The sequence below is a fragment of the Gavia stellata genome, chromosome 2 (assembly GCF_030936135.1).
Source record: "Gavia stellata isolate bGavSte3 chromosome 2, bGavSte3.hap2, whole genome shotgun sequence".
Taxonomy (NCBI): Eukaryota; Metazoa; Chordata; class Aves; order Gaviiformes; family Gaviidae; genus Gavia; species Gavia stellata.
Genome location: NC_082595.1, coordinates 9,804,430 through 9,819,429, shown reverse-complemented (window position 1 = coordinate 9,819,429; position 15,000 = coordinate 9,804,430). Strand labels below are relative to the sequence as shown.

At 43.8% G+C, this 15,000-nt stretch overlaps 1 protein-coding gene across 1 annotated transcript in view; it reads left to right on the top strand.

The window, feature by feature from the left end:
• The window catches only part of PROX1 (prospero homeobox 1), a 49,949-nt gene that overhangs the window by 21,401 nt on the left and 13,548 nt on the right, over nt 1-15,000 (top strand). The window contains exon 4 of the mRNA XM_059834094.1: nt 1-11. This exon is cut by the window's left edge and continues 184 nt beyond it. Within this exon, the coding sequence (XP_059690077.1) occupies nt 1-11 (11 nt within the window). The remainder of the gene's footprint in view (nt 12-15,000) is intronic.

The following is a 15,000-nucleotide window of genomic DNA, read 5'->3' as shown; positions in this document are numbered from 1 at the left end:
ATGATTTTGAGGTAGGCACCGATCTTTGTTTCTGTGTGTGTGTGAGTCACTCTGTGGTCCAGGCTGCCTTTAAAATAATGTACCTTTTTGTTGTGGCCGTGACGGGTGGAATTTGGGCATTCCACATCTCTGAATGATGCTAATTAATCTTTTTAGCCCTGGTAGCTGGAGACTTATGCCTCACTAGGACTTGTCAAGAGATAAAAGTTAGCACTTTTTTGGATAAGTTTCTTAGTTTCGACTTTTTGAAGTTTCCTTTAGGAGGGGCAGTAGTGAAAGAAGTCACCTCACAGCTCTTCTAAAGCTCTGTAATTGCATGATCAAATACTTGCAGTTACCTTCCTCTGCTTTCATTCATTTGATTTATAGAACTAAAATGCATTTGTTTTGCCAAGCTGCAGGATAAAATGAGTACTCGAAGTAAATGCTCTCTGTTTTCTGCTGTAACGGGTTTGTGGCTTTGATTAAGATTCCTGTTTACAGGCCAGCCTGGTAGCTCAGCAGACTATTGTTATCATTAACATGCTGACCCTCGGCGATACCACGGGAGAGTGTTTCTCCCTGCTGAGGATGGCAGTTTGCATTGTTCAGGTAGTCAGATGTAATGATGCATTTGAACAGGGTGTGCGTGAGGGGGAGGCTCGAGTAATCCCATCTCTTGGTGAAGTGGAGTGGGAAAGCGATGGTGGTACTAATTATTAATTATTTCTTTTCTGTCTGCACCTTTCACTCGGGGTCAAGTTGCATAATGAGCCCCCTCCTGTAGCAAAAGTGACATTTGTCAGCATAAGGAGGGTGGTTACCTGCCTAAAATCCTTCCGAGGGATTTTTAGCAGTGCTTGTTTTCACAGCACATAAGTTCAGATGATGCAAAAAAGTCTCTAAGCAAAGACTTTCTCGGCTGTCTCAGCTCCTTCCCCCTCTTCTGGGCACGCAGAGTTTTCTGGAAGAATGGCTGCATGGAAGGGGCAGATGAAGAAAGAGGGGGGAAGAGGGTGTTCCTCGAGGTGTTTTCCATTCATTGCGTCTGATGACAACATCCAGACTTCATGTTTGGTGTGCTGTGGCTCCCCCAGGCCGTCCTGAGGGCTCTGGCCCTGTGAGGTACTCACGCACACACAAGACAGGAGACTCCCACCCCTGGGAGGTGGGTCTGCTTGTATGCCAAGGCATAATAGCTAAACACAGGAAGAGAAAAGGAAATGCGTAAGGAGATAAGTGTGACCAAGTTTTTTCTGTCAAAATGTGCTTAAATTCCCTCGAGCTTTTTTTCTTTTTAATGCAACTTTTTTTCTGTTTGCAGAACGTGGATTGAAATGTTCTTTGCCCTCAAAAGTTCTTGTAACCATGATGATTTCAGGCACTTATTACTCCTTTTCAAAACGTTAGTTGCAGGGTTAATGTAAATGGATTACTTCAGTGAAAGAATTGTGGGGGACATATAGGTGTTTTCAGGTAGATAAGAAAATATAAATCTTGTATGTGTAGCACTGCTAGTGATTGCAGTCTCGTCTTCTCAGCCAAGGGGTCTAACAGCTTGTAGGAAAGGAGCCTCTTGGGTTTTTTTCTCCCATCATGGAGGGAAAGAGATGTTACAAACGGCGATGATTTGCAGATTCTTTCCCTCAGTCTTTCTTGTGTTATGTAGTATAATGAGAATATCCTAGAGGCTTAAATCTTGGTTTTGCACTGAAGATCCAGTAGTTACGCAATCATTAAACTGGAGGGTGAAGTTTTTAATGTTGCCAGTGTAACTTTTCCTGATAAATGCCCGGCCCCTCCCCCACAAGCTGCAAAGTAAAAATGACAAGTACTGTAATGTTGAAATTGGATCCTAACGGATTTAGCAAACTGAGCATTTGCCATATTTAGCATCATCAAAGTTCCTTCCTCTCATACTTCAATGATGCTTTGCTGATCTTCTGATTAGTCTGATATGCTGTTTCTCTTAAATCACTTACATTACTATTCCTAAACCCTCCCCCTTTATCTCTTCTTGGGTGAAATCTGTGCATACACTTTACTACTGTTAAATTGACTATTAGGAAAAAATGATAAAGCTAAAACGTGCATTGGGTCTGTATCAGGCTGTGCCATTGATCTGCTCAGGAATCTGTGATACTGTGTTCCTATCCCTGCGCATTGCAACCGACAGCTTGTAGCAAAGTCAAATAAGATGTTTAACAAACACATGTCCTATCGTTTTTAGCTTTGCCATCGTACCCTTGTGGCTGTGAGCCAGAGGCAGATACAACGCCTCCTCCAGTGCGATGCAACTTTGCCTGTGTTTTGTGTGCACGTGTGAGTATGTGTGTAGCCAGTTCCACATTTCTCTCTCTCACAGTAGGGTTAGCTGGAGAAACCTGTGCTGAGCTGCACAGAGCAATTTGAAACTGAGTTTTGAAAGGGGGGGAAAAAAGCCCCACTATTTTTTTTGTGGAAGGTGAAGATGCTTCTCTGCTGTGGGGCCGTTATTCCAGGGAGGGAGAAGGTGGCTTGTCCTGGTGAACGAAAGCCACAAATGTCAGTGTCCCAGCACAAATGCCGAAGTTGGTCAGAAAGAGAGGACAGCTTGCTGTGCCACTTGATATCTGTCTCATCTGTGGTGTTGCCATAGGCTTTTGAATTCCAGCTGCAATAATTAAAGTCAGGTATTGTTGCTATGCATTAAAAGAAAAAAAAAATATCCCAAATAATTTCATAACTCTCTGTCAAAATCCATCCTAACACAGATCATCAGAGCTCACAGTCGTGACTGTGGCAGGATGATTTCAAACAAGGGGGACACCATGCTGCGAGTTAAAATAAAAATATGGTTAGAAACCATAAGTAAGATTTTTTTTTCGATTTATGTACTTACAACAAGCAAAAGAAATTGGCCCGAGGACAATACCTGGATTTTAGCCTTGCTTTGGCTCCCACTCCTCCTCCATCATCCTTGTTCCCTGGCATTTTTTTGTAGTTACAGTCGTTCTCCGTGTATTAGCGTCTCTCTGCATGATGCCCGTTCCTTTTCCTTGTGGGATTTAACGACTCAGTCTTAGTTCTGAAGTCTCAGGGTCTCTCTGTGCTAGTGATTTCGCTCTGTGCCCTCCTGCCTACTCCTTACACCCGCCACGCTCCTCTGCGTAGGAGCGAGCAAATGAGCAGCAAAGCAAGCCCCCGCACACGCCATCTTTCTGAGCTCAGCCTGCCTGCTGCTTCACGGGAACTCGCCCGATTTTGCAGACGTAGTTATTGAGATTGATCACAATAGTGAAACGTCTGCCAAGCTGCGTTATTTGCACAAATACACTGTATGCAGTTTTGGTACAGTGGGGCTTGACGTGATGATTGCCTCTTTTCATAGCGCTAGTTATGGCACGTGTCATCGTTTCGAAGGGGAGAAAACCATTTTTAAGAAGTTTGCTCTGCTTTTGGCAGGGGAAGTCCATACTAGTGGGAAAAACCTAATTAAGACCAGTTGTACTCAAGTCTTAGCAGAATGTTTAACTTAAGGCACTCTGAGTTAGTCCCATAAAAATCAATGAGATTATGTAAAACGATTCAAATAACACCACCTATAAAATCTAAGTAATAACCCAGTCACATAAGCGGCCTATGAACCCTTGAGAGGAACATTGGCTGCCAAAATTTTCAGAAGTGATGATGGTTTTAGGCCAATTCCATTTTGGGATGCTCAACTGGAGATCTATTAATGAGAGTCACTTTGTCAGGAGGTCCTCGATGGTCCATTCCCTGAAAATGAAGTGTGCCCAGCACTGCATCCAAAAATTAAGACATCCTATATTATCGAAAATTCTGGCCACTCATGTGCTTATTTTAGGAACCTGTATTCTTCCCCAGTTTCATCTGCAGGATTCATCTTGAACTGAATTGGTGTTCATCAAAAGGAGAATTAAAGCCTTTGAACCTGATTCTTATTTAAACTAGGGCCACTTATGAGTGGTTTTGTGATACACAGGCACTGTAAAGTACCGTTTATAACCACCCTAAACCCCCTTTACACAACCAGAGCAGTGCAAAGCGGCCTCAAGAGAAGTGAAAATCAGGTCCGTAAGTTGCTGGCTTCCATCTCGGAGACTGCTCTTTCCATACAGACTGCTCTACTGTGGCAGTCTCTGCACTTCTGGTGGTACCAGCAGTGGGCACAGCCTAACGGGACAGTTGTTTGTTTCACTGTTAAACTCCCTCGCATTTTTTCCCTCAGCTGTATACTTCCTCCTTCAAGGGCTTTATTGTTGCAGTGTTTCAACATCGTCCTCAGCTTTCTTAAAGACAAAGTCTGAAGGCTGCTGTCTGGTGATGTGCAGCAAGGAGAGTAAAGCTGCTTTGGCAATTTGAGAATAGCAAATGTAACTGTCCTGATTCCTCTGAAGAAAAACCGAAGCACAGGTGTCTAAATGGAACTTCTTTTTCACTTAAAAATCTTGGTTTCAGGGAATTTAACTGATGCCCTCAGGCCTTTTTTCTTTCCTTTTTTTTTTTTTTTTAAATTTTGCAGAGGCTGTCTTGTGAAACAGCAGAGCTTTCCTTGAAACTGCATGGGAAATGAACCTGGTTTTTAATCAAGTAACAAAATCCATGGCTTGCAGTAGAAGGTCCATGCATTGCATGTATCAATTAATGCTTATTAATCAGTTTTTGCAGTTTTGCAGATTGTAGTTGGAAACCATTAGGGAGAGAATCGCAAGAGGAATGGTGTTGCAGGACTACACTCAGTTTTGCTGTTTGTGTCCTTTGGATTCAAGGTGTTTGTATAATGAAGTTGGCACGTTGATACATGATCTATTTTTTAATGTCATTACAATTTTAGTTCCCTCTGCCTTTTTGTCATTGGGTTACATTTAAGCACAGCAAGATCAACTTTAAACTTCCTTACTCAACAGCTTTATTAGTTATAACGTACCGTGACCTTTCTCAACATTCTTAAAGAAAAAGATACAGTGTAATGTCACTTTACTTTGCTTATTGTTCTTTGTTGTGGTGAACAAAGCATTTTCTACAGTGGCTATAGCACATAATTATACAGCTTTCAATAGCGGTGTCTTGGCACATATCAAAGTTCAGAAGAGCCTTTAGAAAAAAAAAGATGTTTTGTGGCAGCCTAGGGAGGGTCTCATCTTTCCTTCAGAAAATAGTTCAAGGCTCTTCTGTCAAGCTTCCCTACTTAGAGCTTTTTCTCCTCCTGCTTCATAAAGTTTAAAGGGGATTCAGTGGAGTTCTATGATCTATTTCCTTTGAAAGATTGTTCCTTTGCACAGAGAAGTCCTTTGACTTCAAGAGTTCACAGATTCATGTCTTTAGGTATCATATGTCTGACCTTATCAGTTACTCTATTTAATGTAGGAGAAAAAGTCTCAACTCTTTGTGTTTGTCTGTTTTGCCTCTGTGAAATGATTTGGTGAAAAGACCATCCTTTTTAACACACCACTGAGAGGCCGTTTCTGACTGTAACCTACCCTGTGGCTCTTCTAAAAAAAAAAAAAAATTGTCCTTGTGTTTTGTGTATGGATGATTTCACAGTGAGAATAGAATTATACAAGGACAGACACACATAAAAAAAATCTTTTGCTCTTTTTTCCTAAATGATCTATTGGCTATTTTGGTGGCTGCTACTCTGGTTCCCCAACAGGCACAACCATTTAACAAACACAGAGATAGCGGCTGGAGTGCTGGGCCAGCAGTAGGTTTTCCCTTGCTTCGACCTACCCCAAAGGCCTTCATAATTAATTGTCCTTCAGAGATGAGGAAAGTTCAGAGACAGTGTGTGTAGCGATGTCTATTGTCTGACATTCAGTTCTCCTTCCCTCAGCTCTTTTTCTTCATTCCACAAAGGGTTATCAATAGGAGCAGGGAGCAAGCTCTCTTCTAACAGCTGCTGGTGGTGGCTGTAGCTTTCTGTGGAAGGTATCATTGTGTTCAGCCATCTATGGATTAAATGGCTGGAAAAGTTCTAACAAGCCTTTCAAACAGGCGTGTTTATTTCATCTAGATTACACAGACCTATTTAGCTAATTAAAAACTTTCTCAGAACCCCTTCTCTCCTATTCAAGGGGGAAAAAAAAAAAACAACCCACTGCTGTAATTATGAAGAATGGCTGCAATGAAACTTTGGTAAATAAATGAAAAATTCGATCTGTCAGCTTTGATCGAAATGCACCCAAATAAGCACAGGCTTGTTTGTTGAGTTGTTCTGTGGTTTTGTTTTGTGGTTTGCTTTTTTTCTCTTAGAGGGAAGAAAGGTGCACAGTAGAAAATCATAAAAGAAAACATTGGTATAAGCTGCAACAGAAACAAACACTCGCCCAATTTAAAAAACTGCCACAGTTCATACTGTCTCTGCTCCTAGCATCAAAGTGCAAAGATGCCGGAGTTTGCTAAACAGATTATTAATATTTTTGTGCCTTCTGCGATTAATTTAGAATCCTCTGTGGCATAATTATTAAACTTCATATACAACGGAACAAAATTATATACATGCTTGCTTGTTTTCCCTGATGATACGCTAAACAAAGATATGGTGCGGTTAGTAGATAGGCAAGAAGTACAGTCAAATTAGAGCTGTTTATTAACAATCATTATGTTACTGCTCCAATTAATTGGGCGAAGCCAAAAAGGACAAATACAATCATTCTTCCACTGAACAATTTAACTAGCAAATTAGGGAGGTTTTAATAATTTTTTTTGTCTAAAAAAAACCAGAAAAGAACTCCACTCTGGACCTTCACCTGCATTCTTCATAAATACATCACTTTGCAATGAAAAGGAATAATCATATAAAACATTTTCTGGGCTCCATCTCACTTTCTTACTGTTAAGAAGGACCACACAACAATCAAGATGAATTATTGTACTGATTAAGTTATTATGCCTGGCATTTTGAAACAGGTTTTCTGTATTTAAGAAGAAATTGCATACAAAGTAGATGCAGCTAATACAGTAATGCAAAAAAAGATCATAAAAAATTAAAGTTATTCTTATGAATCTTTCATTAGAAGCAATGAAAAGGGACACTGGTGAAGCCAAGTGCTTTGTTCTTCTGAGCTCCTCTTGTAGGGCCAGATCCTGCAAACAATTACGTACTTGAGTGTTCCTTCTGCGAGAGTCCTGTTGGCGCCTTCAGCCTATCTCCTGCTCTTTCACAGTTTGCCCACTTAGGCCTGTGGATTACTAACAGTGGTGTTCTACTTTATCAAACGGATGTTCCCTTTAAAAATTGACAAAAGTCCTGTAAAAATATATACCACAAAATCGCACAGCTCTATGGAGGAGAACACTTGCTTTTATGCAGGAAGAGCAGTTGTGAAATGATTTAAGGCTACTCGGAGCTTTTCAGATTACTCCCCACCGCAAATAACATGTTAAGTACTAAATTGCCCTAAGCGGTGTTTTATTACTGATCAATAAAATAGTAATCTTGTCTTTCAGCGTGGAAAAATATTTTGGTGGGATTTTTCCTGGTTTAGTTCATGGATAGCAGTAAACCAGAAGGCACAACCCCCCCCAAAAAAAAAATCAAAACCCATCCTCATTTGTTTCTAATTTTGCTTTGGGGGAATCCTAGGATTGTTCCAGCTGAATGGTGCAGGGTTTCTGTGCCTGTGCGCGTGTGTGCATGTAGTGGTGGTGTGCTGTGTTCTGTTTTCGGGTTTTTGTTTTCTGTGGTTTTTTCTTTTACAATTATTTACCGGTACTCATCCTTATTGCTCCATCCTCTTCTCAAACAAAACAACCCCCTTCCAAAAAAAAAAAAAAAACAAACAAACCCCAAAACCAAACCAAAACAAAACTTGGCAAACTCTTCCGACTTCTACTGCCATTTCATTTTGCATTCAACAAGGGGTAGTGGGAATTGAAACGTCAACTGGAGATCGAGAAAAGCACCAATTTATAGTGCGTTAGCCTTGCACAATTCAAGATTTCTTTTCCTAGCTGCACGCATTGTACCCAACATCTCGCCACTCTCTTGTGGCAGTTGTGAGGAATGGCTATTCCTTCCCGTGTGTGTACTACAGGCCTCTAAAGACTCTTATTTATTCTCTCCCATGTCACCTTGTGTACAGTCTGGTCTGTGACACTGATGGTGATTATGTCATTATTTTGCTCTGGGGGCTTTGGCACATCTGCAGAGCTGATGCACATCTTCTTTGTTACGCTGGCATACGTCCCATATCGCAAATGCTTCATTAGCCTTACTGCCTGCCTCCTTGCCAGACAAGAATACCCAAATCCAAGCTTCTTTTTGCTCTGGTCTTTTGTGTCTGTGATGAGCCTTTATTCATCTTCCTAGTTCTTCCCTGTTTTCTATTTTTCTATGTAAAACTGATTTCCAGATGTCCGTCGTTCTCCAAAAATCCATTGTAGATGAGTGAGAAGCAAGGTGAATTTTAACCCATGTTGTCCCTCACTCACGTAAAGTCTCATCCCTCACAAGCTGAAATGCTTTTTCATTCCTCCTCTACATAGAAAGTGTTCGTTAGGCCAGGCAGTTCAATTTTAAAACTTAGTGTTTGCAAAAAAAAAGCGGAAAAAGAAAGAAAAGGAAAAGAAACCAGTGATTTCTCTTACCATTTCATAAATCCTAGTTGTGGTAATGGGTAATATGCAAGTTGCACATGTTTCTTCCAGACTTTCTTAATTTCTTTTAGATGACATAGCTAAATTTCTCACTCAGAACTTCTGGAGAAGCAGCACTGTCCAGAGGATGAGGAGGGTGTTCACGAGACCTGATGGGCTGAAATTTCTTATATCCTGTTTTAATGTGTCACATTAAAAGGACATAGAACATTTTGTACTGTGAAGATTGAGGAAAATGTTTGATCTTCTAAACTTTATCGAAGCTGTTCTATATAAATGTCGTAGCAGAGAGATGTGAAATAGTGGGTTAGCTTACTAGCTTTGTAAGATTTTTCCCTCCACATCCCACCCACCCCATGCTTTTTCTCCATGACACTGAACTAAATTCTGGACTGGATTCTCAGTTTCTGGTGTAAATCAGCTCCAGCAATCATTGGAGCTAATTAATCTGTGCCAGCTGAAGAGCTGTCTTTTGTTGTGTTACTATACAGTCAAGTGTGTGAATATATGTTAAATGATAATTGGAAAAAAGTTTCATTTGTTTATTTTAAAACTAAAAATTAAATGCAGACCTGGATTTGGAGTCACAGAGCCATCATGTTTATGGATGTGGGGTGGAGGGGGGCGTTTTTATTTTTGTAAGGCGTGCTTGCCAAAAGAGGAGGTTCCAGCCAGTGCTGTCTTACAGTGCGGGGTCAGGGCTGTGTGACTGACTTTAACAGAAGTCTTACAGATAGAATTGCCCATCCTATAGGAGTTTGAATAGGTCACCTTCATGCAGAACACTTTGCCTAATATCTTCAATGTGTTTTAAAATGGACGAGAGTCAGGGTCTCATAATTTGAATTAGCAAACTGTCATAACCTTTGGAAACCGTGGGAGAGGTATAGCAGCATCGTGACCCGTGCTGGTTTCTGGCCCAGCTTTTTCGGGTCCTGCCCTTTCTCAAAGCAGGTATCCCTGGACTGAGAGAGAAGTGGCAGCGCAGATTTGCTTGCAGAGAGGCCTTCCAACATTGGCGTGGAGCGCAACGGAGACACTGTTTTCAAAGATACTTAAATCTGTAAAGGCGAAACACTGAGGCTGCGAGGAAGTAACAGCAGAATATTGGAGGGGTCCATGAGGACTGTGTGTCCTTCACCTGCATGGGAGAGAGAGAAGCTGGGAGGTGAAGTAGGCACGATTCAGTATCCTACTGAAGTGACAATAATAACACAAGAAGTGAAGTTAAATACTGTTCGGTCCAAGACGGAGGGAGTCTTCAGGATATTGGATCACTTTCTGTAGTTACACAGAGCCCATCACCTGCAGTACTAGAGTATTGCCGGATTTCATAGTGCAAGGCAAGAGCCCGACATCTTCCTGATGTGTGAGTGTGGGTGGGCGAGAGAGAGGGGGGCAGCCAGAAGGGCCGGCCGAAGGTAATCAACGTGTTGGAGATGATTTCTCCCTGTAGATCTGGAAGGGGCAAGGTTCATCTTTCTTATCTGCGGAGGGGGAAGGTACACAGCTGGGCTCCACCTCATTTTGTGTGCCACCGGAGGGACTCGGGAAATGCCCTCTGCGGGGGGGCGGTTTCAAGGCTCTGGTGGAAATGTGCTGTCAGAAGAAGCCGTGTCCAGGTGGTGGTCGAGAGCACTCAAAGACGTGGCCTTGAACTTGTTTCTGTAGTTAATGAAGAGACTTTGTAGAGAGCAGCAGACCAGGGTGGCATGATCTCTGTTGCTAAGCAGAAAGACGGCTGCATTGATTGGGACTTAGGGGAGAATGGCGGCGTAGACACATAAATGCATTTAAAGCAGTAGTCTACAACTTCAGAAAGTTTTTAGAGGAGAGAGGGGAAATCAACGTTGCATATAAAAGCCCTTTAACTGCCGAGTATCAATGTTCAGGGGAAAGCTGAAGTGGCTTATCTCACGCAATTGCGGAGAGGGCTGGCTCCACCAGACGAGGCCCAGCCTCGAGGTTATCTAATCCAGCGCCGTCTGGAGTTGCACCATTTCCTTCCTCAAGGGATAAAGAGGAGTCAAACGAGAGGGAGCTCAGTCCATTAGGACGTAAGAGTTTGTCTTCTGACCTCACAGGCTTGTGAGGCTCACTGGTCCCCAGCAGGTCCTGCACTGGAGCTTGTAACGGGGTGTTTGCAGCCCGGTTTGGCCAGCCTCGTGGCTCAGGGTGGAATAGATGGAGCAGTTTATCCCATCATGATGGGCTCTGGCTGCCCAGAAGAGCATGGGTACATTGGGAGGAGGTTCGTCAGAGTTAACTGGGGGGAGCCTGAGCTGGTGGAGCCGGCTTCATTCACAACACCTCTCACCCATAACCATGCACAATGTCCTTCCCCTGCCCATACCTTCAGCCATGGGAAGGAGGAAAGGAGGTACCCTGCTGCCAGAGGGGATGCTTACCACCTTCATGCCACCCCCAAAAGGACCCCCGGTCACTGCCTGTTTTCCTGCTAGGCTGATTGAACACCTCCTGCTTCCCATCCCTCTCCCCTACCTCCCTCCTCACTCCCTCGACCCCAACACATGCAGACTGAGGTGGAAGAGGGTACAGTTGGAGCTTTTCAGGGCCAGACACAGAAGACAAAGGTGACCGCAATGCAGAGAGGTGGGAAGAGTGAGCAAGAGCAAGCAACACCAATTACAGATGTTTACTAACTGCTACAATATTTTTATATGTGTAAGATGTACTCCAGATGTATAAACCTTTAATTGTCACTTCTACTACAGTGTTAATGGTTCATCTACAGGGCCAAATTCTGCTGAACATAAAAAAATCCCTGCATATTACAAACTCTCTGATCCACTTTTCCTCTATATCCATGGTCTAACCAGCAGTTTCTGCCTGCCCAGCTCTTCTACGCATGGAAATACACCATGAGAGCAGAGGACTTACTGCTGGTGAGAGACATACCTGCTCATGACAGTCCAGGCTGTGCCTCCTGGTCCTTCTGAGTAACATATCACATTATCATCTGGCTGATTAAGGAGAGTATGCAATAACCTCTCTGCTGTTCCCACAGCACAGCCAGAATTGGGTGGTCATCCCTGTACTCACTTTTCTGGACAGGTTTTTTGTGGGCGCCTGTATGCAGTACCTGCCAGAATTTGGCAGCAGGGTACGTAATATGCCACTTGGCATTGTACTCAGCCTCTTGTAGCAGATTGCATTTCACCACAATGGGACTGAGTTAAAGTTAGACTATTCTTGTGTGCGTGAGTTTTATTTCTCCTTCAGTTTTTGAATGAGACAGCTTCTGGGGTGTGACAGTAACCCCTCCTGTGATTCTTTCTTACATTTCCCAACATATACTCAACCCCCAACTATTACAAGCCACAGGAAACTTAGTGATTTTTCCATTCTGTGGCAGTGCTATTGGCAATGCACTAAGTTAAGGGCAATCAGAGTTTCCATTAGAAGCCTCTGTATCTCATGCAGTTCTAGTTCATCTGTAAGGCAGAAAAGGAAATGTGTTAATCATCTCCCAGTAAAACGCTATTGATGATTTTTGAGGATGGGGAGAGGGGAGAACTGAATTTCAAGGTGCAAAAAGTCTAAATAAATTGAAAATGGAAAGTCTTTTTATTTTGTTTTAACCCGCTCTACTCTCAAGTCTTACTAAGTTCTGTGCTTAAAACTAGCACGTTAAGGCCATTATGTTTGCATGAGAGAGTAGCTGTGTTTCTGTGATGGGTATGCTCATCCCCTGAACCATGGGCACAGCAGTCCCGGGACAGAGATCCTCCGGGTTGCTGATTGTTGCCCCTCACTACAAGAAGGACACTGAGGTGCTGGAGCGTGTCCAGAGAAGGGCGACGGAGCTGGTGAGGGGTCTGGAGCACAAGTCTTAAGAGGAGCGGCTGAGGGACCTGGGGTTATTCAGTCTGGAGAAGAGGAGGCTGAGGGGAGACCTTATTGCTCTCTACAGTTACCTGAAAGGCGGTTGCAGAGAGTTGGGTGATGGTCTCTTCTCCCAAGTGACAAGTGACAGGACAAGAGGAAATGGCCTCAAGTTGCACCAGGGGAGGTTTAGGCTAGATATTAGGAAAAAACTCTTTACGGAAAGAGTGGTGAAGCATTGGAAGAGGCTGCCCAGGGAGGTGGTGGAGTCACCATCACTGGAGGTGTTCAAGGAACATGTGGACGTGGCATTGTGGGACATGGTTTAGTGGGCATGGTGGTGTTGGGTTGATGGTTGGACTTGATGATCTTACAGGTCTTTTCCAACCTTAGCGATTCTGTGATTCTGTGATTATGTGTGTGGGATGCCTCTTGCGTGCTGCAAAATGGGAAGATGGGTCCGAACAGGGCGGACCCCGAGAGGCAGAAGGGGGGTTTCAGACCGCGTGAGCTGCGGAAGCGCTGTTGTGCGTGTCCACCCAGGGCACACAGCACCAACGGTGCTTGGCGCTCCAGCCCCGCAGGGAGCCTGCAGAGTACTTCCCAATCTTTATTTGTGGAAAAGCTTAATTGAAATGCAAGTGATTAAATCTAATGTATCACGCAGTATCCATTTTCACTGCACTACCACTTCCACTTCCCCGATGTTATCAGACATCTCAGCAGCCCCACTGTCAGGTTTTTTTCCTTGTAAGAGCCATGCCCATTCTCTCTCCTCTTTGTGAGCTTGGCGGAGGAGATAACAGTAAGCCAGCAGTAGATTAGTAGTGCCCCAAACTCTACTAAAGGGATAAGGGATCTCAGCTTCATTTCAAATAAACACTTTTAAAATACAGTCTTAAATCATTGAGGGGCATGTGTTTTCCAGCTTTTTGCGAAGAGTGAAAAAGCTACAGTGCAACAGTAAATGCATTAAGAAACCTCTGTTGTTTTCCTAATTTTTCTCTTTTGAGCTGGACTCAGGCTAAATGCTTTTCCCTTCCCAAATGCCAGGCTCAGTGCTGTGTTGTTAGTGCTGTCCCAAAAGAGTGGGCTTCTCTTTGTGTGCCACAGTGGGAGAGCACACCATCCAGAACGGCCACCCAATTTCTTGTCCATCTTTTTCTCTTTCCAAAAAATCTGTTTCTTAACAGATTTGTACCGCAGGAGTCATGAGAGGAAACTTGAAGGCAATAAATGCAGACTGTGGTGGCACCAGAGAGCTGCTGCTGTAGCCGGAGGGATTGGGACACATGTAGCGGTGGGCAACTTGACGCCCTGCTTTCTAGAAGGGTGATGGTTGAGAGAAAAGTGTGTTTACTGGAGTGTCTAATAGTTGAGGTATTTTTCATTTGTGTTTTTAAAATAAAAGCATCCTTTCCAACTATTTCCCTCTCCTCATAAGTGATAATGGAAGAGGCATTAGCCTTTCCATTGCCGGAGCCAACCTGTTTTTTTTTCTAAGAGGTGTCCAGGATGTTCAGCCAATTGAGTGATCTAATTAGCTGAAAATTGTTAATTTCCTTTACCTTATAAAGCACCTAACACAGAAACTGTTAAATAATGTTAAGTGTCAGACTTAAACTGAGAACATTGGGCCATATGCTGCCGTGGCTTTCGCGCCAAAAAGTGTAGCAACTTTCTCCAAAACCTGCCTCCAATTTCTGTGTAGAAGCCAAAGCCTCCTGCTTGATATGCTGCCGCACCAACTCGCAGCGCTAAGATGGTCCCACGCAGCAGCTCACTGCGCTCGGGGAAAAGAGTATGTGCGTGAGGGGAGGTGACGGTCTGGATAAACGTGGCAGGAGTCAGGACACCAGCAAGGGATTGTAGATGCTGCCCTTGTGAGCGCAGGAAAACCAACGGTAGGGCAGTGCTGCTCAGGGCAGCGTTATCCTGTAAAAGGGTGACAGATCTGTGCCTGCAGTTGAAAATCATTCAAGTCCCTAATCTGCGATGAGCCTGGTGGACGGGTGGGCTGCCTTGTAGCTCTTTGTTAAAGCAGGGGGATCCCTGGCTCGGTGGGATGCATGCAAGGAAGGGGCTGGTCCCAGTGTCACCAGCCTCCCCACAAGCCCACAGAGAAGCAGCTTCAGAAGTAGTGTGATGCCTCACCGTGTTACTGCTGGCTTGACCCCAGCATTGCTCGGACACAGTGTCTCACGGGTAGGGAGGGACCAGGAAAGGCTTGTCCTTGGTAGGTTTCCTACATGACAGGCTGCGGATATGGGAATAGACCTTTAGGTGCCAGCTTGCCCCAAAAGCCCACAGGCTTTAATCTTCCTCATGTGAGGAAGGGGCTAAGGCTACATGTGGATGATGCACATGGAGTTTCTCAAGCATCTCCTTTAAGAAGGTTGCTTCGTACCTCCAAAGCTCACTTTACTCTGACTTTGGGGGGAGGGGATGCCTGTGCACATCTGGTTTGTGCTTTGTGTGATGTTTTCTCAGCAGAAATATTTCCCTTGAATCTCTTCTGCTACTGCTGTACCTGTGCTGCGCATACACATTACAGCTGTCTGACCTGGAGCTACC